The sequence below is a fragment of the Stegodyphus dumicola genome, chromosome X1 (assembly GCF_044657685.1).
Source record: "Stegodyphus dumicola isolate Sdum_Otavi_A_Nest chromosome X1, ASM4465768v1".
Lineage (NCBI taxonomy): Eukaryota > Metazoa > Arthropoda > Arachnida > Araneae > Eresidae > Stegodyphus > Stegodyphus dumicola.
In genome coordinates this window covers 236352546-236377002 of record NC_140780.1, presented here as the reverse complement: position 1 = coordinate 236377002, position 24457 = coordinate 236352546, and the positions used below count along the sequence as shown (strand labels likewise).

General features: G+C 33.6%; 2 protein-coding genes across 2 annotated transcripts in view; one reads left to right on the top strand and one right to left on the bottom strand.

Annotated features, from left to right (window-relative positions):
• LOC118199728 (potassium channel subfamily K member 1-like) overlaps positions 1-24457 on the top strand; it is a 124635-nt gene that overhangs the window by 64422 nt on the left and 35756 nt on the right. The gene's annotated exons all lie outside the window — the stretch shown is intronic.
• Positions 1-24457, bottom strand: part of LOC118204545 (uncharacterized) — a 29373-nt gene that overhangs the window by 4021 nt on the left and 895 nt on the right. The window contains exon 2 of the mRNA XM_085807185.1: positions 7851-9186. Coding sequence (XP_085663311.1) covers positions 7851-8588 — 738 coding nt within the window. The 5' untranslated portion in view covers positions 8589-9186. The remainder of the gene's footprint in view (positions 1-7850; positions 9187-24457) is intronic.

Here is a 24457-nt window from a genome sequence, read left to right as displayed (position 1 = left end):
GAAAAAAATTATTTACTAAGTAGTTAGAGGGGAGCAAAGGAGCGGTCCGCCCCGGATGGTACAATTTTTAGGGCGGAATTTTTTGCATGAATCATTATTTTACGTGGAATAGTCATGTGGATCGTCAAATTCGGATCGTGGATTCGGAGATTCTGAATTGCATACCGAATTTAATTCAGAAAAAATATAGTTTTTACTCGAGGTAAATTATTCAAAGAAATCATCGCGATATTTCAACACATACATACCCTTATACTTTTTTACTGAGTCGAAACTTTTGAACAAAAATTATGAAAATCAAATAAAGTATGATCATAGTGGCATTAATAGGAAAGAATTTCTTGTTAACAGAAAAGTATTTCAAAAGTTTTACCTCCGTTATTGTAAGAGAAGCTAAACAGAAACATAGAAGGACAGTCTTTTTGAATTTTTGCAGTTTATTTCAAAATATAATCTCCAGAATAAAGTTTCTGTTGCGAACTTTCCTCACAATTGTTATAAGCACTACTAGTTGTGAGAGGAATTTTCTAAATAAAAATCAGTTAGAAAGTATTTAACAACTATAAATGTTTATTTAGTCTTTATCAATATATCTCTATCTCTGGAGCAATCAAGTAAATCTCAGTAATGTCATTGACGATTCTGAGAGGCAAAATTTTAAAACATTGCAATAAAAAATTTTCTTAAAAAATAAAGAGCATTTAAATTTATTTCTCCATATGTCATTTTGCAATTTTTTTAGTTACTAAGAGGAGCGGCAAATTCAGAGACCGCACCAGACAGCAAACTCAGAGGCCGCCACGGGCGGCAAAAGCTCTACCCAGCCCCTGTTAATAAGCCTTATTTATTACGTATATTTTCAAAATTACGATATGCAGTCTTTCTCACTCTTGAATTCATTCAGTATCTCGAAAACAAAAACCGTTTTGCTACATTATGCAATCTTAGTCCGATAAATAGGCCTAAACGAAGCCCCAAATGCGCTTGGATGATCGAACCTTTGCTGTAAGTTATTTCTCCTTTGACTTACTTATCCATGTTTCAAAGAAAGCTCTCATACTTTCTCAAGAAATCGTTCTTTTGTTATTGGTAGCATTTTCAAATTGTACATAGAGATATAACAAGGAGGATATAGGCTATCTCAGTATGATTTAGAGTGAATCGACTGAAGAGATAAATAGACAATGGAGTCCTCTAACTGTACTGGTTTGTTGCTTCCTTCATGTGGCATTTGGTAACATGTTTCATCTCGACTTTTACTTGCTCTTTGTGCTTCTTTCAATGGTGTAGAAGTGGTGTTAGCACCGAAGGACTCAGCCTCGAGGTGCAACCTCCATCAAAACTGATTGATTATTATGAAATATTGTACGGTCCGAATAACTGTTGATGATAAGGAGTTACTTCAGAATTATATGAAATATAAGTCCCGCGCATAAAATTTAACAGATGTTGATAAACTGATAATATGAGCTTACTGCTAAAAGTTCTTTAAGTATACATCAAAGCACATAGTTACACAAGCAAACGAAACAATTTTAGGCAACATTTCCAATATATTAATGCAGAAGAAATGGAATAATTAAAAAAGATTTTGTGCTTCTTTAGATCTCTTTAAACGGCTAGAAGACGGAAGGGACTCTTATTAAATAATAACACTAAAATAAAAAAAAATTAAAAATTAAAAAAAAAACTGCCAAGAATTCAGGATTTATAAAAGTAAAGTTGTCGAAGAAAACAGTGGATATTTCAATATATTAAAAAAATTTTCTCTTGGAAGAGAGTAGAAGCAAGAGCTTGCGAAAAGTCAACATTAAAAAAGGTACGTCTCCAACGAGGAAAATTTTTCGTGGTTCACGAGATTTTACTGAAGTTTTGCATCCAGTGATGCAAATCCAATCTGAATGAGCCTGTGCTAATGAAGGATGCAAAGTAATAACATTGCAAATGAATGTGAAAGACAGTGTTTTTTAACTGGATGGTTGCATAAATTTAAATCACATATTATGTCTTAAAAATAGAAACCAAAGGTGTCCCAAATGAATCCGTTGAAGATTGTTTAGGAACTGATTCAACAAAATGGATAGATAATCAGCTGAACGACGATTCTAAAATTGATGAAATTGATCTTTTTATTCACTTCACTGCAAAAACTTTTATTTCAAGGCGAACAGTATAACACAAAAGGAACAAAAAAGCTAAGATTGTAATATTTTTAACCACTTATCTTGTTATTTTGCCTATACTTTCACTCCCACGTTCATCAGCACCCATCAGTTCGTAAATTAGTTAATATACTATATAAGAACAGAATTTTTAAATTTATCGGAGACTTTTAGGGGCGACCGCTAACTGATTATTTTTGCTCAGCTTTTAAATATACTTGAATAGGCTTTAACCTTTCCTAGCTATGTTTGCTTTCATGAGTCGAAGGTCTGAGCCGTTACTGAAGGACTTTGTCTATCTTTTTGGTAGACTTTGTCTTAAAATTTTCATAAGCTAATATACATAAGTTTTACTTTAATATCTACTTTCTGTGAATATCCCAAAAGCGGAAGTTTACTGTTATTACACGAACTGTTTAAATTGTTTGGCTGAAGATCTGAATAAAAAAGGCTTGTTTAAAGTCTTCTTCTGACTTGATGTTTCTTTAACTGAAGGATTAGAACGGGGCGATAAGCGACCTGACTGGTCTTTAGAGAGCTAGAAATTAACAACGAAAATAGATATGTTTTGTACAAAATCTCTTTATCACTTTACTCTGTGAAAATGCTGATGAAACAAAAAATATCAGACTTGTAGGGATACGGAAGTCGTAGAAACCAAGATAATTCAAAAGTGAATTGTGTCCATAAAGCGGCGGCCCAAATCTTAAAATATAGTCGAAATCTAACTACACATATGATTACTGGAGAAGTCAAACAACAAGAATCAGCGTAATGCGTAAAAATTTTGTAGGACCAGTTTCAATGGCTTAAATGCAGAACCATATTTTACTCGATCATTTGCAGTTAGGTAGCTGAAGAAGATGGTTCTGTATTTAAACCGCCGAAACTAGTCCTACAAAATTTACAAATATTACGCTGATTCTTGTTGTTTAACTTCACCAATAATCGTTATTCCGCGTGTTATTTTAACCTACAAATATGAGTTAAGAATATATAGAGCCATGAACAGGATTTTCTAGTTTGCAATAGACTCTACAACACATTTGACATTTGCACGAATTAGAGATAAATTTGAGACTAGTGGTACTATATGTCACGTATACACGGGAAGAGCTGGGAGGTCTCGCATAGTAAGAAATCCTTCCTCTTCAGGTGTAGTTTGAAAGACCTTACGTACTTGCTACAGAAGTCAACCAGACAAAATACACGCGAAACAGAAATTTGTACATCAAGTATATCACGTATTCTGAAAACAAAAATAGAAAGTTTACATCTCAAGAATATTACATGCAACGAAAGAAAACGAACTTAATCTGTTTTAAGATGAATAGGACAGGGGATCGGCACGGTTGGGCTTAAGAAAATTCTCGAATTTATTAATTCATGTGGACAGAACGACAGGCAGAGACAGCAAAAAGTGCAGATAAATAGATATATTTAAATTTCCACCATTTTGTAATCTCACACCTCTGAAGATATCGTGATTTTAAAGATTTCAATATATAAGTGATTCATAACAATTTTATTTACTTATTTTTGTCAGAAACAGATTTGTTTCTGAAAAAGAAGTATCTGTGTCTGGTTGCTCTCGAAAAAGACCGAGCTTTATTTAAAATCTCTACAAAATTAAAGATGCTTTGTTGCCTGATTTTAAAACATATATCATAGTTATTCATTCTATTACTCTAATTTTGTTTTTCATTTAAAGTTGACGAAATGAGAATTTCTTGTTAGATTTGTTTAATGTAAGAAAATTATAAAAGTGCTTTGTGAATTTGATCCTTAAAATCCTCTCTTAGATCCTCTACACTAATATAGTCATTGCACAGAGATAACTATCGAAGCATAGTCAATACACTAGGTGTTACTTGGAACTTATGGGGTAAATTCAAAATACCTTGAACATTTTTTCAAAATAAGCAAATTGTCAATCTATCTCTTGCAACAAGGTGTTGCATCACAAAAAGTACAAATAATGAAGGTTATGTACAGAAAATAAAACAGCAGTTGACTCTTAAACGTTGTAGGGAAGCATATGTTTCAAAGCTATCCGTAACAATACAAATACACACACGCGCTACTAATATAATATAGCTAAACTAATTGCTAATATAATTCAATGACGAACGCAAAATGTAACAGTTAATTGAAAATTAAGTTAATTAATAAACTTAGTTTTATTGGAAAATATTTTATTATTACAAATCTAAAATTGCTTTGATATTTTTAATTCTTTTTTATTACCTTATAAGATTTATTCAAAATCTATTCCAAATTAAAGTACCGTTTCTGTCAAATTTTTCCTTAATTTTAAGTCTATGTACAACTACTGCTCAAAAATTGAACAGAAGGCTCAGAGAAGGCTGAAAATTTCCTTCTGGGCTCTACTTCCTATAGAAATGCACTGGTTGTATTGGGATTTCATTGTTTCATCATGTGTAACATAAATTAGGAACCAATATTCCTTGAAAAGACCTCTTAAACCCCTCCCCTTTTCATTGTCTAGCATTCGTCAATCGTCTGAATCGGAGATTTTTGCCCAGCGGTAGTTCGATATTTCACCGATGAAGAAGGAAATATAGTCCTCTTTATCCAAAACAAAAAGTTTCCACTTGCTTTGGGGTTGGGGTAGGACTCTGATCTAAACATATAGACACATACCACTTTCTATGGGTCTGATATTATTAAACAATATGAGACTTCAAGACAGCATTTAAAAGTTGCTTGGTAAAAGAACAGTTCAATGAAATGCTAAACTTCTTTACGACCAAATTCGTATAACATTTATAATAATTTATATTAAATTCTGAAAAGTAATTTTCTTTATTAAACTCACTTTTTTTTTTCTTTTGTCAAGCTATAAATTCGCCCTGAAAAAGTGGGCAATGATACAGTTTGCAATATAAGGTGAGCGGGAAATATGCAATTTGCAATATAAAGTGGCCTTACATTCTTAATTCTGCAAACATAGTTCACGACTTTGTTAATTTAACCTCCACGTTTTCAATATTACCAGTTTTAAGTAAGAAACCGTCATTTGCCTTCTAGTTATAATTTTTTTTTTTATAAAAATAAAAGTATTCCTTCCATGCATGCATGGAATAAATAAAGGAATTTATTTATAATAAATATAAATAAATAATTCCTTTATTTATTCCATTGCATGGAAGGTAAATGCAGTTTAATGTTTTTATCAGTTACTCGAAATTCCCAGCATTAAGTTAAAATAAAAATAAAATGCAAATTTCTCTTACATAAATGAGAGAACCGTAGAAAAAATTACAACTTATTGCTCTCGTATAAATTAATTAGCATTTTCAGCAGTGAACTAATTTAACTGCATTGAGAATTAAAAAATAAATAAATAAGGCTTCTGTTTAAATAAATTTAATATTTTGAATCTCAGTTTTTCACTTTAGCCTTAAACTTGCACCTTATATTTTTAGAGGTTAGATGTTCGCTATGGATCTTGAATTTAATATAGATTTTTAGAGTTCAAAATTTTGTTATTCAGCAGCAAATGGCTTGCTTATTCAGCTCATGTGTTTAAGATAGAATTGAAATTTGTTGCCTTAATGGTTGCAATTAAATTTTTATTCTTAAATTTTATTATTTAAGTATTCGGTTCTGTTTTTATTTTAAAAAATTATCCATAGCTTTAAATTGCACATAAATTATTATTTTACTAAGCTCATTCAATAAAATGTCAAAGTATTGCTTTCATTTCAATAACAATAGTTGAGCAAATAATTACTTGCACAATTATTAATATAAGACTAAGTAAAGAAAGTTATGATCACTGATATCCATTAATTAGCAGAAGGATTTTTAAAAGTGCATTTAAATATTCTCCTTTATTTCTATTTCAGCGAGCCCAAGTTGGTATGATGTTTAGCGAAGGCTAATTTCAAAAGCCGTTGGGTTTAGATTTGAAATCCCCGACAGAGCGTGTGTTTTGTGATTATAGGTTCTTTGCGGAATGGAAGCACTTAAAATCTGTCGATCCGAAAATTGCTGAGAGGTTGCTAGTAGAGAAAAAAATGCATGAGATCCTCGGATTTCATTCTTTAGAATATTCTCGGTCAAAATGTGATAAAACTTAAGACAGGAAACTTTCGTGTTCTTTGCCTAAGTTATACAATTAACCAGCTTTTTTACGAAATAAATAGAATGCTGAAGAATCATAGATGTCGTCGTAGCTTAAATTATCAGACGATAAGTTTAAAAAACAGGATCCATTTATTATTGGTCAGGAGAAATAGCAGTTACAAAATCATATTTTAGGAGTAAATAAAAAAGAATTACTAATAACTTTTTGTATGAAGTTTACTGCATCGTTATATTTAAGAAAAAGCTTTCGATATTCCGTTGCGAGTCCTTTTATAGCCTCTGGAAAGGTGGAGCTTCTAAGAAATGGCGTCAGCCAATCCAGTTCGCTTTAAATATTTCCAGAACATTCTATAACTGTACGTGTAGAAAAGGCGGGAAAAACAACTTGACTACGGGGCTGTGGATTTAATTCCACGTACTTTCACATAAGAGACCGTCGCCATTAAAAAATGAAAAGAAGATACAGTTAGAATTTTAAGTGTACTCTTGACTATGGAATTTTATTATTACATATACATATATATATATGACGCATCTGTCTTTTTTTCAGTCAATGCCTGGAACCAGAAGTGAAACAGGCGAGAGTGAAATGGCGAAATTATTGAACATAGATTTATGACAAATGTTCCGATGAGAACTCATGTGTTTGGAAACATGTTTAAAGCAGCATTTCAGATCCTAACAACTACCTAAAGTGGAAAGGGGAATAGAGACTACATGAGAGGTCATACGGGTCGGTCTAGTCTATTTCGTACTGAAATTCTATCCCATTCCTAAATCTTGTTAATTACTTCCAAATCCCAAATTAATATTAATACGAAATGTTACGAGATATTTTCCATTAGAAAAATATAGTTGCAAAACATTTATTTTTTTTTCCTCATCAATTTTTTTCGCACTATGAAAATGGCATTGGAAAAATACTAAGCGTTCAAACGATAAAAGAATAAATTGCATAATAGTTAACATAAATTATTTCTTTCATGAAAAGATATGTTTGTAGTTGTATTAAAAGTTTGTGAAAAATTTGCAAATTTTCAAACATTTATTAATCTAGAGCTTTCTTTTCTCTTGCTTTAACATACGTAGGCAAGTATAAGCTATGATTACTAAAACATTTGAAACCAGATAATTCTATTAATAGCTTATACTAAATAAAAACAAGTAAAATTTTTTTCGAGTTAAGTTTGCTAATATATTGAAATTCATAGATGAGATGCACGTTTCGTGAAATAATTACCATTCCTTTAATTTAAATATTGGAGTATTTACAGTTGATTGAATCAGAGCGTAGTAAATTCTCATATAATTTCATTAAAGCAAGAATGCTTCAGTTACTGTTATATTAAATCATTCTCGAATATCTTTAGTATCTCTTTTATAAGCTTTGTTAAAGTAACTAATAATAAAACTGAACAACAGAATCAGCAACATAGCAAATCAAACAAACAAACGTATAACAAAATCTAAAGTCCTATTCTTATAACTCTGTGATAAGTCTTTGTCTACTGATACGGAAATTCATAAATAATGCACACATATTAAACAAATAGAATTTTTTAAAATTTCTCTTACCTCAATTATGAAGTTCCTGTTTTCAAAGGGTATGATAGAAAGCAGTTTCTGCATTATTATAATATCAGCTTCTTGCAATGCTCTGACAAATTTTGAATTTTGCAATGGCTTTTTCATCAAATCGACTTGCAAATATGAAGTCGTAATGTCACTTTTCTTGAACAGATTGGTTGCATTTCCAAAGTCTCCTTCTCGTGTGAGGAATTCTACGATGTTGAAACAAGATGACCAGCCTTTCACCGAATCTACTAGCGTTATGTTTAGCGCGGAGCAATTTGCATACTCATAAAACGCACTGCAAAAACCTATCACATCACTGCCAGGTCCAGCACCTAAACTTATGACATTGATTTCTCTAAAATTTAAATAAGGTTTAAGATCATCACAGCTGTTTATTGCTTCCAAAACACTTTCTCTGGCCAAGCCAGCACCATGGCCAGCATAACGGTGAATATATCCACATAATATTTTTGGATCAGTGAAATCAATGTCTTCGAAAAGTCGGAAAGACTCCTTAAGGCTGTCAGCGCTTTCCTCTATATCAGTTTCTGTAATATCACATAAATCGACACTCCATACACTGCGGCATCTAATAATCTCTTGAACCGTCCAAAACAGACGAAGAAAATGAGATTCTTCTTGCTTCCGACTAAGCTTTGCTCGCTTATTTGGACTTTCACTCTGTTCACTAGATCGTTTCGCGGAAAGGGTTGGAACATTGTCCGATTCATCCATCATCTCAGTTTCGCTAACTAAAGTGAGCTACAAGTAAGTAGTTCGTTTCACTGCTACAAAGTCTCGTTTCCTGTTATCGCTGGTTAGCAGCGAAGGGAGAATTTCTCAAAAATAAAGCTGCTTATCTTTATTTTTAACAATACCATCTGATAAAGATAAAAATCAGAAAAATAAAGGATTTCGATTCCCAGGAAACTGGTTTTCAGACCAGACAAAACATGATTAAAGTTATACAAAACGAAAGTACATTCATTTATTTTCTAGGGTGTGTTGAGAGATAACATTCAAATTCTGACCGCAAGGTCAACATGACGTAGACAATAACCACGTCGGGTGAATGATTCCTCAGGGAAAACACTTCAAAAAGTTCTTTTTTTTTTTTTAATTTCGGTTTGACGTTGGCATTCCGGATATAAACACAGGATAAAACTTTCCTAACTTCAGTTCCTGTAGTACATGTTTACAACTGTGTAGACGTAACCTTTTCTGTCTGCTAGCGTAGACAGATAAAGCTGGGCTCTTTCTTCACTCAAGTTGAATGTCTCATCGATATTTACTCTGGACTTCAAAGAGAAGGACTGGGTTCATAAGGCATTTCCCCCTGAAACAGGAAGTGAGTGTTGTCATGTTGGCTCTGCAATTCACAACAAAGAAATAAACGTTTTAAATCTGGGAAAAAAAAAAAAAAAAACAGCTTTAAAAAACTGTAGGTGAAAAAAATAGCTTTAAAAAAACTAAAAATATAGTTGAAAAAATGAAAAAATAGCTTTAATTTAGAAGAGAAGATGTTATCACTGTAAGCATTTATAGCGTTAAAAGTTGATGATACTTATTTATTAATTTCAAAATAATAAATCAAATACGCTATGTTTTCTTAAAAGTCGCAGGTCCCCCCCCCCGTGCATTTATCACGAAGGAGAAAAAACTATTGCACTCATTATATTTTCTTCATTTGAATACTGACAGAATTCTATTACCCTTTCTAAGATAATTATAATAACAGTTTTCTAAAGTAAGAGGTGAAAAAAAACTTAGTTTGGCGTAATTTTGAATACATATGTCAATTTTTATTTTCTGCAGCTAAAGAATAGGAAATTAAGTTTGACTGCTCTTAAAATCGGTAGTTGTATTTAAAATTTAATCTAATCTAAGATTGCTTTTTAGACCTAATTAGATTTTACACTGGCGTGTTTCTCTTCCGATTAGATATAAGAACAGATATTTCAAAAAATAATTATCCAACTTATACTCACATTTACATTACATTTAAATAAATACCAGATCATTGTCTTAAGTTTGACAAAATAACTTTGCTGACAGTATCTGAAGAGAATTACTTAATCTTTCAAAAGAGGGGCAAATGAGAAAAATCTTTTATATGCGAAATTACTTTGATGTTTTATACATTATAAATTACCTAAAGTGATGAGGTAGCTTTGATTTTTACAAATTATCAATGCATTCTTGTTTATTTTTACAGTTAGAGCATTCAACAATATTCACATCGTCATTTGTGAGTCCTATTTTAAAATCATTCGTATTTCATTTATTATTCCTATCATCATTTTCGTAATCGACCTCAAAATGAATTTTCTTCAAAAATTTAATTCGTATAGTCTTTCAAAAGCTCTTTTCTAGACACAGATTGGATTAAACATTTTCTTTTGCGGCAATGTAAGCAAGCGATTTTTCAGGTCATATTCACAATCACTGCATAGAAAAAGTTTGCTGCAAATTCCTATGTTCTTCCCATTAATAGAATTACTTCACATTAGTCCTGTCTTCGACACAGGTATTCATTTTTTTCGCCACAAGCAAATTGTCCCTTGGAAAACTATGAAATATAAAATCACTGTCTTTCTCATTTTCATGAATTTTTATGGCACTTTGCTACAACGCAAGAAGACATGTTACATAAACGATACTTTAAAACAGTGGTTTGAAACTTACATTGCACATGGGCCAGTGCACATTTTGAAAGTAGCTGAGCAATCACAAATACTTAAAAATAGCCGGGATTATTTTTTAACAAAACAAAAGTTGTTAGAAACTTTTTACTAGATATTTGTAAAAACATACGATAAAAAATAACGCAAACAAAAATATCAAATTTATACTTATATTTTGCTTGAAATCTAAAAGTTGGTATCTTCAAGACATTTCTTTTTTCACAATTAGGGATTCAAACAGAGAGCTAAATATTAAAATTTTTAGTCTGGCATTTATTCAACTAATTGTAATATATTGAACTACTAAGTAACTTGCTTTTAATTTAATCTAAAAAGAAATATACGAAAGCTTCACAAGAGGGACAAGACTTGAGAATAAATATTGCCAACCTATTCTTTTTCCTTTATTTATGAGATTTTTTTTCTATGACGCAAAACAGAAAAAGTAATATTTGTATGTAAATTATTGTTTTTTACAACCACTTCATGGCTCTTCGATTTCTCCCCGGATGATCGAGATAAATCATATCAAAAATGATTGATAGCAGTTAACCAACAATGCCCCATTGTAGTCAGTGCACCTTACGTGGTTTGAAACTATCCTGTTTATTTCAGAAGTTATTCATATTTAGTGACAATAAATACATAAATAATAACCAAAAGGTAAAACTGTTTGCTCTCCGAAATCTACTTCGTGAAGCGTGGAAGTAATGCACATTCTTTCCAATGCGTTATAATTATCTTTAAAATAATTTCTGTTTTTGATTAAAAATAAGACAAACATGGAAATAGACGGAACAAAACGGCTGTACAGCATATTTATGGCCAACAGCTGTCGCAGATTTGCATTTCTACTCGTAATGAAAGGACTTTCATTAATATATTCACTCCTTTTCACCTTCCAAATCTACACCTGCTCTTTGTACATCCATAAAAATATGTCACGCAATCTCAGCAACAGAAAATGGGGGGGGGGACGAAGAAAAAATTTTCCATACGGGTGTGTTCTGTATCAGATGAATAGCAGGTGATTACAAATATTAGGACACTAAAAGTAAAGAAAAGTTTGTACAAAACAAAAAAATGATGCCAGAAGTGCTGTATATCGACTAGTTCATCGATTTTGAAAGCATAACAGTGGAACACCACTGGCTATTTGCCAGGTTTCTCACTCAAGCTCATTTTTCTGCTCGATATTTTATTAATGTCAAATAAATATTGTTAAACGTTTAACTCTTCGAATACATTGAAGGTGGTTTATGTTGAGCTAAATTATGCATTCTCGTATGCGTTTGTAACAGGTCATTTGTAAGTACATAATAGAATCATTTAAAGCTGGATATCTTCACACCAGTGCTTACTTCAGAGTGTTGTGTGTGTGGGGGGGAAGGGGGATTATCCATTTTAATCATTGTAGTAACTGGAGGGAGGTATTTTGTATCTCTTCGAAATTTAATATTCCCAAAAGCTCCCAACAGCCTATATTACTTTAAGTTTTACGCATTCTAGCTTTGGAACCAGCTTTTTAATATTGTTGAGGTTCCGTGAGCTATAGAAAAACGTATACCATAAATTGATACTAACATATTTTACCACGGGTTCTGTGATGTTAACATATAGAGAAACTAAAGCACTTGCTATATAAGATCATTATGCATAAATAATTTATTAATTTTATCCACCAGTAAAATTTCCATAGCTAATATTCTACAATAACCTCATCAAGGCCATATTAGATCTAACTAAAATTATTAATAATTATAGTAAATTAAATTTATAATAATAATAAATACATGAATTATTCTTTATAAAAATAAGCGAACAAATTTATGCGAAATTTAATTGCTTTATATTACAAATTTTAATCATATAAAACTTAAACAAATATTTCTAAACAGATTCGTAGTTTTAAAAGATTTTTCAAAAAGCTACATTTTATTTGGAAGAGTGTTTAGACACAGATACGCAGACATATCTATCTATTGCAGTATTAAGGAAATTTGTTATTAACACAAGACCATATGCTCAGAAAAGAAACGAAACTTTGTTGAATAACTTCATGCAGCTACACTGCCCCTGGCGTTTTTGAGATTAAGAAGTTTGTATGGATTTTATTTGTTTGCTTATATAATGTATAAATAAACAGACGACCTTAGGAAATTTTCTTTAAGGAACTCTTTGTATAATCAAGAAAATTTACTTTAAACGAAAACTGTTCGTAACGGAATATTTAAGCAGTGGGATTCGTCGGAACCGTGCCAAAATTGTTTACATTCTCTTATTCTGTTATTTTGGTTAACGATGAATGCTTGACTACGATTTCAAGTACGTTTTAATGAATACATAAAATTTTTATTTCGTGTTTGAACGAAATCGTGGGGCTGCTGCAGTAAAATGCAATAATTATGCTTCGAAACACTCGTTTTTGTAGTTTGGCATTTGTTAAGTTCCTAAACTTGGAATAGTATATACGTAACTTTTTATAACTAAATTTGTATTCCATGAAAAATCCCATGTGCATTACAGTAAATTACAGAGTGTTTAAGTTGCGATAAACTAAATGCGTTGACGACTGATGTGGAAAAGAAGAAACGAACTGTCTATAACAATACTATAAATGAATAATGTAATGGCACTGTCCCTCTATTAATAAATGATATTATGAAGTTCCTACTGTAAGGATCTTAAGTTTTACTAACGTTTATTTTATTTTAAATCTTTACTATCACTTCTTATTTTCTACTTCCGGCCAGAATTATAAGCGTGAAGGTTTTTATGCAAAGTTTGTCTGGCGAACGCCAAGTATTTAAGTGTGGCCTTTTTGCCAAGCGAAAGAGAGGAAGCAGTAAGTCAACGCAGGCCGCTTACCTTAGAAGTTACGCAGTTGCTGTTCGCCTTCCAGGCCAGAGGTTTTAATCCTCTTGATAAATTAAACGTATTGTAGTGTTCACAGTCTCTGTGCTACATACGCTTCCTGTTATTATAAGGCCAATCTTCCACGTGTATTATTCTAAAGTTAAATTAGAGTTTAGTTTTATTTTTATACTTTTTTTTACGTTAGACCCCGAGTGGAGGGTCAGTGTATTCCGAAGTACGGAAGTTATTGTATATAGCGAAAAATAAAGGGTTTTGTATACCCTTCGTCTGTATCCTGTCTACTTACCACAATTAGTGAACATAGCTTTAGTAAGCTCTCTGTTCCGAGTCAGGTCCTTGTATGTTCCCGAAGAAGGTTAGAAGGAACATAGAACCTGATAGTGGCGCCCAACGAAGACCTGCGCTGCCTGCAGAAACGGCTCAGAATCCAGAAATGCCAGCTGCCGCCCTGGAAGGATTCGGTTACATCGTCCAGACCATGCGCGCTTCGATGAAACCAGAAGCAACGTTTAATGGAAACTCACCGGTAACCAGTTTTTTGGAAAAATTGGATGACCACTTCATGCTCTACCCCGTGCACGAGTTTCAAAAAGTTACCTTAGCTACCAGCGCTTTGAGGGGCCAAGCGCTTAACTGGTTCAAATGTATCGGCAGAAGTCTCTTGGGTCAAGCAGGAAGTCCCACCTATACTTACGAAAATTTCAAGACTGCCCTACTAAAAGCCTTCCCTGTTGTAAGGGATCGTGCGAAATTAGAAACGGAACTTTTTAGTATATATCAACAAAGAATCGAAAACCTCTCGAGCTTTATTTTAAGAAAAATTCACGTTTTCAAGCTCTTGTATGGAAACCGTCCGGATCCTGAAATAATTCAAGTGATTTTGCCGAGGTTACTGCCTCAAGTGCAAGACTTTATTGAATTAAGAAATCCGACTACACTGGAAAAGTTATTTGAGCTAGCAATCCAGTTTGAAAGTAGAAGAACGGCGGACGTCGAAAGAAGGCGCCAATATCAACAGCGAAACCAATTTGGTACGCCAAGACTACAGCAAACTCAAGCATACGGCTACGGAGAAAAAGCGAATCAGTGGGCAAGGAAACCCGAGCATTCAAAAACAGCCGGCGAACGTCGACAGTTCAATAGCAACCCAGGAAAAAAGTCTCAAGGCCAGGGGAAAAAGAAGGAAAGCACGGAAAGGAAAAATAATTTAAACTAAAACGGATTTCTGCTGACGAGAGGGTGCGGAAATCCGAAGGCCACGAAAACCCCTCTTCCTACAAGATAAATACAGTAATGGTGAAAAATTTGACTCTTCCGAAGATTGAAGTCTTGGTGAATAATATCCCGGCCACCGCACTCCTGGATACCGGCGCGCAGTGTTCCTGTGTGGCAGAGGAGTTTTTTAGAAAGTATTTTCGCAAATACCGCATATATAATGCGGATAATACAACAGTGTTAGCGGCGCAAGGAGAAAAATGTAAGTGCGTAGGTAAAGTACCTTTGTATATCCGTATCAAGGACGAACAAGTAAAGGTGATGTTTTTTATAGTAAAGAATCTGCAAGCACATTTAATCTTAGGAATAGACTTTCTTTCACACGCACAAGCTACACTGGATTTTAATGAAGCGTCCCTTAAGCTGACAATGAAACCAGTGCGTGTAGAAAAGGTTGAACCGCCAAAGTTAAATCTTGACCACCTGCCTAATGACGAGCAAGATAGAATCCGACAAGTGGTAAGTGAATTTGCTTCGTTATTTAGTGATATTCCAGGATTTACTCAGGTTACTAACCATAGTATTGACACCGGAGATGCATTGCCAGTTCGTCAAAAACCATACCCGTATGATAAGAATAAGGAAAAAATTATAGAATGGCATAATACCGATATGCTACGTAAAAAGATCATAACGCCCATCTCAAGTAGTTATGCTAGCCCGGTGGTTTTATGTAAGAAAAATAATGATTATCCTTTGGAGCATCCAAAAAGGTGGAGATTCGCTATTGATTACCGTAAATTAAATTCCATAACGAAATATCCGGTATATCCGTTACCGATCATAGAAGAAATTTTAAGGAACATAACGTCGACCAAATTTATGACGACTTTAGACTTAACGACTGGTTATTTTCAAATAGGGGTGAGGCCTGAGGACGTGCCTAAGACTGCTTTTATAACCAAGTCTGGCACTTATGCATTTTTGCGTATGCCGTTTGGCCTTTCAGGCGCCCCGGCAACATTTCAGCGATGCATGGACATTGTGTTAAGACCTGTTCTTGGAAAGTCCACATTTATCTATTTAGACGATATCATTATTACTAGTGATAATCTCGACCAACATATACAGGATTTAAGACAGGTGTTTTCTTTATTAAATGAGGCCGGTCTAAAAGTTAATGTCGAAAAGTGCAAATTTGCAGCCCCTGAATTAAAATATTTAGGTTACAAAATATCGCAAAAAGGGATCGAGACAGATGAATCAAAAATAATCGCTGTACAAAAGTATCCGACTCCAAACACGGCAAAGAAGCTCTCTTCTTTTCTAGGACTTTGTTCATATTATAGGTCCTTTATAAAAGATTTTGCGGCTATCGCTGAGCCATTGTTAAAATTAAAAAAAAAAAAGGCAAGATTCTCGTGGACGGCCGAAGCCAATAGTGCTTTCGAAAAATTAAAACAAGCATTAACGCAAGCCCCTGTGTTGAAATTTCCTGAAAAGGATGAAAATTTAGAAATTTCAGCGGATGCTTCGGATTATGCGGTAGGAGCGGTACTTTCGCAAAATCAGCAGCCCGTGGCATTTTTTAGCCGAACTTTAAATCAAACACAAAGAAACTATTCCGCGACCGAGAGAGAGGCACTTGCAGTTCTGTTAGCAGTGCAAAAGTTCCGAGTCTATTTTGGAAAGGCGCCGATAACAGTATACTCTGATCATGCGGCGGTAACTAGATTGTACTCAGGGAAAAATTTATCCCCAAGGTTAATAAGATGGGCACTCAAGCTGCAAGAATATAATCTGGTAATCAAGCATACCCCTGGAAAGGAAAATATCGTAGCAGATGCCCTATCAAGGATTAAAATAGACGAACAAGGCAATACCGTAAAGATGGCAATGTTGACAGCGTGTACAATAAATTCCCGAGAAACTGTAATAACCGAACTGGGTAAGGATCCTGAGTTTGGAAGTATTTATGAGTATTTGAAGGATCCTGGAAATTTTAGCCACCAAGATATTGTGGCGATAAGAAATAGGGCGGCCCATTACGAACTAATAGATGGTCTATTATTTTATACAAAAACTACGAATTCCAACAACGAATTTCGACCTGTTATCCCAGCTAGTCTTAGATTAAATATCCTGCAGGAGCTCCATGACAGCCCTTTAGCTTCTCATGCTGGTATTCGAAAAACTATCCAACGCGTACGCGAGGCAGTCTACTTTCCTGAACTGCAAAAGTTAACAAGGGCGTATGTCCAGTCCTGCCCAACATGTCAAGAAGTTAATTATATTAATTTCCGACCGGCCGGGTTTCTAAATAGTATTAAATCCGAATTTCCAAATGAAATAATTGGCATCGATTTATTGGGCCCTTTCCCAAAAAGTCAGTTAAATAAAAGTCGCTATCTCCTTGTTATGGTTGATCATTTTAGTAAATGGACCGAAATTGTTCCCTTAAAACGAGCCTCCGCGAAATTAGTTACCGATTCTATTTTAAATAAATATATTTTAAAATACGGGGCGCCCCTAAAAGTTATATCGGATAACGGTCCTCAATTTGTAAGTAATATATTTGAAGACATGTGCCAAAAACTAAGCATACGTCATTTAAAAATGGTCCCGTATCGGCCGCAATCAAATATAGCGGAACGGGTCAACAGAAATATAGTGAAAATTATCCGTAGTTATGTTAAAAATTTTCATAAAAGCTGGGATAACTATGTCAATGAATTTGCTTTCGCCCTTAGGACCGCAAAACATGATACAAGGGGCAAAACTCCTGCTGAGTTATTTCTAGGCAGAAAGATTATAACACCGTTAGATAAATTATTTTATGTGCAACAAAGAGCCCCAGAATTTAAAATGGGTGATATAGAAAAACTAATAAAAGAAGCAAAAAAGAATACGGAAGTAGCACAAAGAAAACAGAAGTTATATTATGATTTGAAACGACGGGGAGTAACTTATAAAGTAGGGGATGAAGTTTTAAAAATTAAGCATTCACTTTCTTCAGCACCAGAAGATAAAACTGCCAAATTTTTTCCACGATTTGAAGGACCATATGTTATAGAAAAAATAACTCACGCTGTTGTAGTGTTAAAAGCCAGAAATGGTGAAACCTGTTCCGCAAACATTGATCAAATCAAGCCCTACTTCGATCGTAATAAAATGCAAATCTTTTCAGATCTTTTGCAGGATCCGGCACGGCAGACACCGCAGGTACAAGTTCCAGAGGTGGAAAAACGACAAGTACAAGGGCAAGCCAATGAGAGACAGAAGCAAGTGAAAAGAAAATTGCCCCGCGGAAAAATTGAATGTAACAAGAAAAAGAAGCCGTTCCACCGTCCAGAAAACAGAGTTCACGAACACCCCCAGATTGAAGAAGGGGGAAGGACGACGTATGTGAAGAGGACCAGGAGAAATGACGGCAACTATAACCCGGCTTTAAAACGGAAGATCTACTCATCCGACAGAACTCTCCGCAGCAAAAGTCGCCGAACTGCGGAAGGGCCATCAGCGGCGGAGGAAAAAGTTCAAGGAAAGTTTGAACGGCCAGCAACGAGGTCCAAGCAAGAACACGGAAGAAATTTCCCGGTTCCGCCAAGACCAGCTGCCATCAAACGGCAAAGACCACAAGCAGAGGAGAAAAGGAAATTATTCAAGGGTGGCCGTACTGGTGAAAAAAGGAAGCTTCCAGAGGAAAGCACTGAAGGGCGAGCCCGTACAAGAAGGAGGATCAACCAAGCTACTATCTGCAGTACCTTTAAAGACTGGGCCCAGAAAAGGATGTCCGAATATTACAAAGATAAGTAAAATTTTATGTTACTTTGCAAACTTAAGTTAATCTTTCATTCTTACTGCAAGTGGCAGATTTCAAGAAGTTTTACCTCATGCGAGGTCTACCTTTATCGCCAAAAGGGCGAGAAATGAGTTGTGACCGATTTTCTTATTATGTTTTTCAATTACTCGCGCGTAAAACTAAAGTTGATGTATAATAGCGTTGTGTAAAAACTTAAATATTGTAAAAAAAGTTATTGTATAAATTTTATTTAAAACATTCTAGCAAGAGAGAAGTTTTAGTCTGAAAGACTTTTTGAAATGTATTATTTCAATGTAGAAAGAATTGGCACTTGCTTTGAAAAGAATAGAAGTTAACAATGTACTACTAATGTATGTTTTCAAATCTGTAAAATTAACGGCATGTTGATATGTTCTGTTATTTTATATGGTATATTATATGGTTATATTTATATGGTTCTGTTATATGGTAAAAGTGAAAGTAATGTTAAAAATTTGTTATTCGTGTGACTGTAAAGATTAAATCATGGCGAATATGTGGTAAAGGTTGAATGATGTAGTTAGGCTCTCTGACGCTACACTTTAGAGTTAGCCACTTTTAGAATAGTACCTCAGGGTTTAGAGTTGAAATTAGGGTGTGTTAAGAGGTCTCGTTATGTTGAACTTTAACACGTTAGTGTTTTGATTGTAGGAGGAAGTGTGGCACACGTAGACAGAAACACATTCGTGTTTGGTGTTCTTTTACAACACATGTCAGAGAGCACAGGGAGAGATAATTAAAATAGTCATGAATGAAATAAGAATGTTAAGAGCAGTATAATTCTATATGTTACTTGCCATGTCATTGTGTAACATTTCATTAAACTAGTTTTCCTTCCAGATCTCTGGAAGGAACCAGAATTGAATAAAAGCTCCTGGTTAGATGCAGTACAGATGAAAAAAAAAGATTGTTGTATATCCTGGGAGCTGCTATTGTAACAAATTTCTTTCTTTTAAATTTTCTAGTTTCTAACGAAGTTATGTTTGTAAAAGGTTGGCCTCGCGTTAGATTCTAGAGCTAAAAGTTTTCAACAAGGTCGTTTTAGACCTCAGTTTCAAACTAATTAACTCTGGCGGGAAGTATGTAAGGATCTTAAGTTTTACTAATGTTTATTTTATTTTAAATCTTTACTATCACTTCTTATTTTCTACTTCCGGCCAGAATTATAAGCGTGAAGGTTTTTATGCAAAGTTTGTCTGGCGAACGCCAAGTATTTAAGTGTGGCCTTTTTGCCAAGCGAAAGAGAGGAAGCAGTAAGTCAACGCAGGCCGCTTACCTTAGAAGTTACGCAGTTGCTGTTCGCCTTCCAGGCCAGAGGTTTTAATCCTCTTGATAAATTAAACGTATTGTAGTGTTCACAGTCTCTGTGCTACATACGCTTCCTGTTATTATAAGGCCAATCTTCCACGTGTATTATTCTAAAGTTAAATTAGAGTTTAGTTTTATTTTTATACTTTTTTTTACGTTAGACCCCGAGTGGAGGGTCAGTGTATTCCGAAGTACGGAAGTTATTGTATATAGCGAAAAATAAAGGGTTTTGTATACCCTTCGTCTGTATCCTGTCTACTTACCACAATTAGTGAACATAGCTTTAGTAAGCTCTCTGTTCCGAGTCAGGTCCTTGTATGTTCCCGAAGAAGGTTAGAAGGAACATAGAACCTGATACTACTACGATAGAGAATTATATCAATCCACTGTACCTGATTTGAATAAGGATAAATGCTTTTAAAATTCGTAATAAATATTTCTGTTAACTGTAACTTATTGCAAGTTGTTATGTACTCAAAACCGGCATAGAGTGATTAAAAAAATTACATTAGAAAATAAAGTGCGTATGACCATAAATATTGTCTAGTAATAAAAGAAAAGTTGTTGTGACTAATCTCACTTATCTGACCTCACCAGAACAAGCCCACGAAATGCATCGTGGCAAGTAGAGCAAGATTACGCCTGTCCATGGAGGTAAGAAAGGGAGGAGGGGCCATTCCGCGCTAGAAGTGAAGCACTGCTTTGAAGCTTGGGTCACCAGACGGGGTGTTCTTTGTTTACATTCAGAAGCTCGCTTGACAAGATTCTGATAGTATTTCGACACACGACAGTTCCATAGAAATCGAGAAAGGGACACTCTCGCATGAAAGAAACATTCATAGTGTGATGGATAATAGCAATTTGTATAGTTTACTGACATTTACGCAAAAATCACATCTTGGTTATTTTTCGATAACTAACAACAGCGATTTTGATTATGAATTTGTTTTATAAAATTCTAAGCTGTTGCACTACAAAAATATAGATTTTAAGAAAATTGCTAAAAGAGATCTGCCAAAATTTATTTTCTAGAAGATTTGAAAAGTTTGAAACTTGATGGCTAAATGTAAATATAAAATTATGTATGTTAAAATATTTGTAATTAGGCACATAGGTCAGATTAAGTTTTTATTAAATAGAGTAACGCATGCAAGGGCTATCTGCCTAAAGAGAGAGATGCCATCGTGGAGGAATTTTGAAGAAAAACTGACCTTTGAGTGGGTATTAAAAATAATACTTATAATTTTCATTCAAATTATATTCATATATATTTTTTATGTAAAACTTTCGGGTGTATGCTAAATTAGTGTAAATTACTTTACACGAAAAATATAGTGAATGCACAGATATTAAAGATTTGCACATGCCGGAAATGATAAATAGGAAATATGTATGGGTATTTATGCATGTTCTTGCAAAAAGCATGTATCTGCCTTTGACAAAATACTTAAATATTCATTAAATTATTCATAAATGTATTTGAAATGAAGAATTTATTCACTTATAAACAACTGTGAAAGTACTGTGAAGAAATCTAATGATTAAATGTATCTAATTTATAATGATTATAAATGTTATCTAAATATATAATAACCTTAATATTGAATTGTAAACATAAATTGAAATCCTGTTGACAAATACGTTATAAAACTATTTAAGCAAGAATTGTTCGTATTGGAAAGCAATCTGTTAAAAGGTATTGTAAAGCAAATGCTATGAGATGCGCACTTAAGAAGAACGTAATAAAGAGTTTTGGAATATGTATTGTTGAAATGAAGGGTAAAAAAAAAAAAAAAAAAAAAAAAAAAAAAAATCTGATAAGTATAATTAAAAGAATTATTCCCTTTACATTTTATAATAACTCAGTTACAAGTTTTAAATAATACTTAAAAAAAAAAACTTATTTTATTCCCTCTCAGAAATGTTCAGAGAAAGTCAAATACTATTTAATACCTATTTAATTATTAGGAATTAGCGAAATACTTATTTAAAGTATTTCGCTAATTCCTAATAATTCTCTAATTTAAAATGAACCGAATAGAGCATTAATTATAAATTGACTTACATTTTTCGATTTAAAAGAAGCCAAAAAATCATGTCATATTTAAGAAAGTATTTTAGGAAGAAGCTCTGTAAATAGAAAAGAAATAATGCATAATTTTAATATTAATAATACAATAAACTTTGATCTTAATTTTTGTACCTTAACCGAATAAAATCGAATTACCTTAATTTTTTTTTTCTAATGTAATTAACGAAAACTTGTGAAAATATTTCATTCAAATTAAACCATTCTGAGAAAACTGTCCTGTGAAAAGTATAGCATTTAATTCCGTTCAGAATGAAATGTTGTTTAAAAAAATGTTGTTTTCACATACTTAGGACTCTGAAGTGTTGTAGAAAAAGAAAATATATACATTTATATGTATATTTGCGACGTAATTACAAAATATTTACTCCCGAACGCGTCAAATCCCATAGAACTCAATGGTAAATGACCCAATGTTTTGGTCACCACGTAGGGATCGCCGGTGCTTCAGAGCAGGGTACGGAGAAACTTGTTTAGGGCGGCTCCATCTTACTTCCTACCTCCATGCGCCTGTCATTAGCAAGAGCCTTGGGCACCATATAGGGGTGACAGTACGATTTTTCCAAATTCCACACAAATTTTGAGAGAAAGCTCACCGTCGCCATATACTTAGAGCGCCCCCATGCCGCAAAAACACTGTACATTTATAAACATCCGAGTATTCATTGCCGAGAGCTTTATGCTGGATAATTATGTAAGTAGGATTTTAGTTACCCTACTTCTGTGTCAATTACACACTATGTCTTCACTTCACTATGTCTTCACAGACAGTTCTGTGTCTATTACACTTCTGTGTCTACTATGTGTCAATTTACATAAAAGAAAAAGCTGCCAAAAGGAAATGAAATTAGAATATGTTTAATGTTATGTAATGACTTTCAGTGCATAACGGCACCATTGTGTTGAAGCCCTGAAATTTAATAACGGTGGCAGCATTGGTATGAGGATTGGCTGTTTCGCATGTCGCTCGTTTGGTGAATCATAAAATGAACCAGAATAATGTTGTTGCTTATTGTTATGCATCATTGAATTTTCAAATTGCAGAATTACACCGCAATTATATTAGCTTTCAAATTTTAAAATTGTTTATACTCCGAAATAAGCAAATGTTTTAATAAATAAATGTTTTAATCAAATATTTCTTCTAGAATTTCCCAATTTGCTTTTCAAGAATGCGAATAAATACATCTTTAATTATATCTTTGACATGTCTTTCATTTTTTATGAAAAATCAATAGTTCATAAAATTCAAGAATTTGCATGCTTGCGAAAATCGAACTAGAGTTTGGTTTTTATCGAAGCAAGAAACAGGAAAGATCAGCAATGCTTCGATGGAATTTGAACTCAGGATTGCTAATCGGATATGACTGCAATCCACAAATGCACCACAAATGCATGCAGTAAAGAAGTAGAAAATTCCTTACATTCTCCCCCATTTAATGGGTGACTAAGAAGGAGGGAGCTCGGTCGCCAAATCCAGGTGGTGACTAATTATCGTCTATCACATTTGCACTCAAGCGCTACTTTTAGAGTCATTAGATTTTCATCGGAGCAAGAAACAAGTACACCATAACCAGAAAAATTCAGCAGTGCGCTGCTCGAATTCAAACTCCGGACCTCCCAAATGCTAACCGAACGGGCTTCCAATTACACCATGAAGGCATGTGGCAAGAAAAGAGAACCTAATAAATTAGAAGAGAAGTATTACAAGCTGAGGAAAATAATATATATCTCCTTATATATATAAACTTTAATCAGATTGCGTTCATTCTTTTTCGATGTCATTTATGTATAAAATACTTCTCCTTCCACTCCATATCAAATTATTACTCAAACTGTCAGTGTAATGTGAGTTTGAACAAATTAAAAGTAAAATTAGTTTCTCGGGAAAGTATTTTGATTGCGCATAAAAATTCCATAATCAGGAAGAAAATTATAATTGTTATTGTAAATACGTAAGGGACATTTTCTAATCAAAATTATTACTCTAATATATAAGAAACACGAACATGAAAAATGGGTTAATTAACTTTATGATTAATTCTTCATTAGGTTTAAATTTCTTTAAATAAGCTAGTTATTTTTATTTATTTATTTTATATTCGCATTTGTTTTTTTATCAGTGAATTTCAGTTTCTTCGTCGGTAGTAACTGCAGTTTTTATCACCTGTGATTGAAATATCTATGTTTTATTTAGTCTTCTGTCATACATTTCCGCTTTCCATTTTGAATGATCAATTGTTTTTAAAATTTTTATTTGTATTGTAAGAACTTGCTGAGTTTTAAACTAACCAGTTTCATATAGTTATTTTACCTTTTCTATTTTCTCTCATTTCCATTTCCTGCCAGAATGATATCTCACTTCTGCGCGTTATGCAAAGTAAGGTAGAAAGATACTCTTTAAGCTGGCGTTTGAGCTACTTCAGGCAGAGCGTGTTCTGCTTTTTGACCACGTTATTTCGCTGATATCTAAAGCTTGCTATTTTACGACCGTATATATTAATTGCCGGTTTGTCTACGTCGGTGGTAGGGCTAGGTTCTTTAAAGTGTTCGTCTGCATTCTGGCAAAAGTAATTTTTTTTCAAGCCATCAC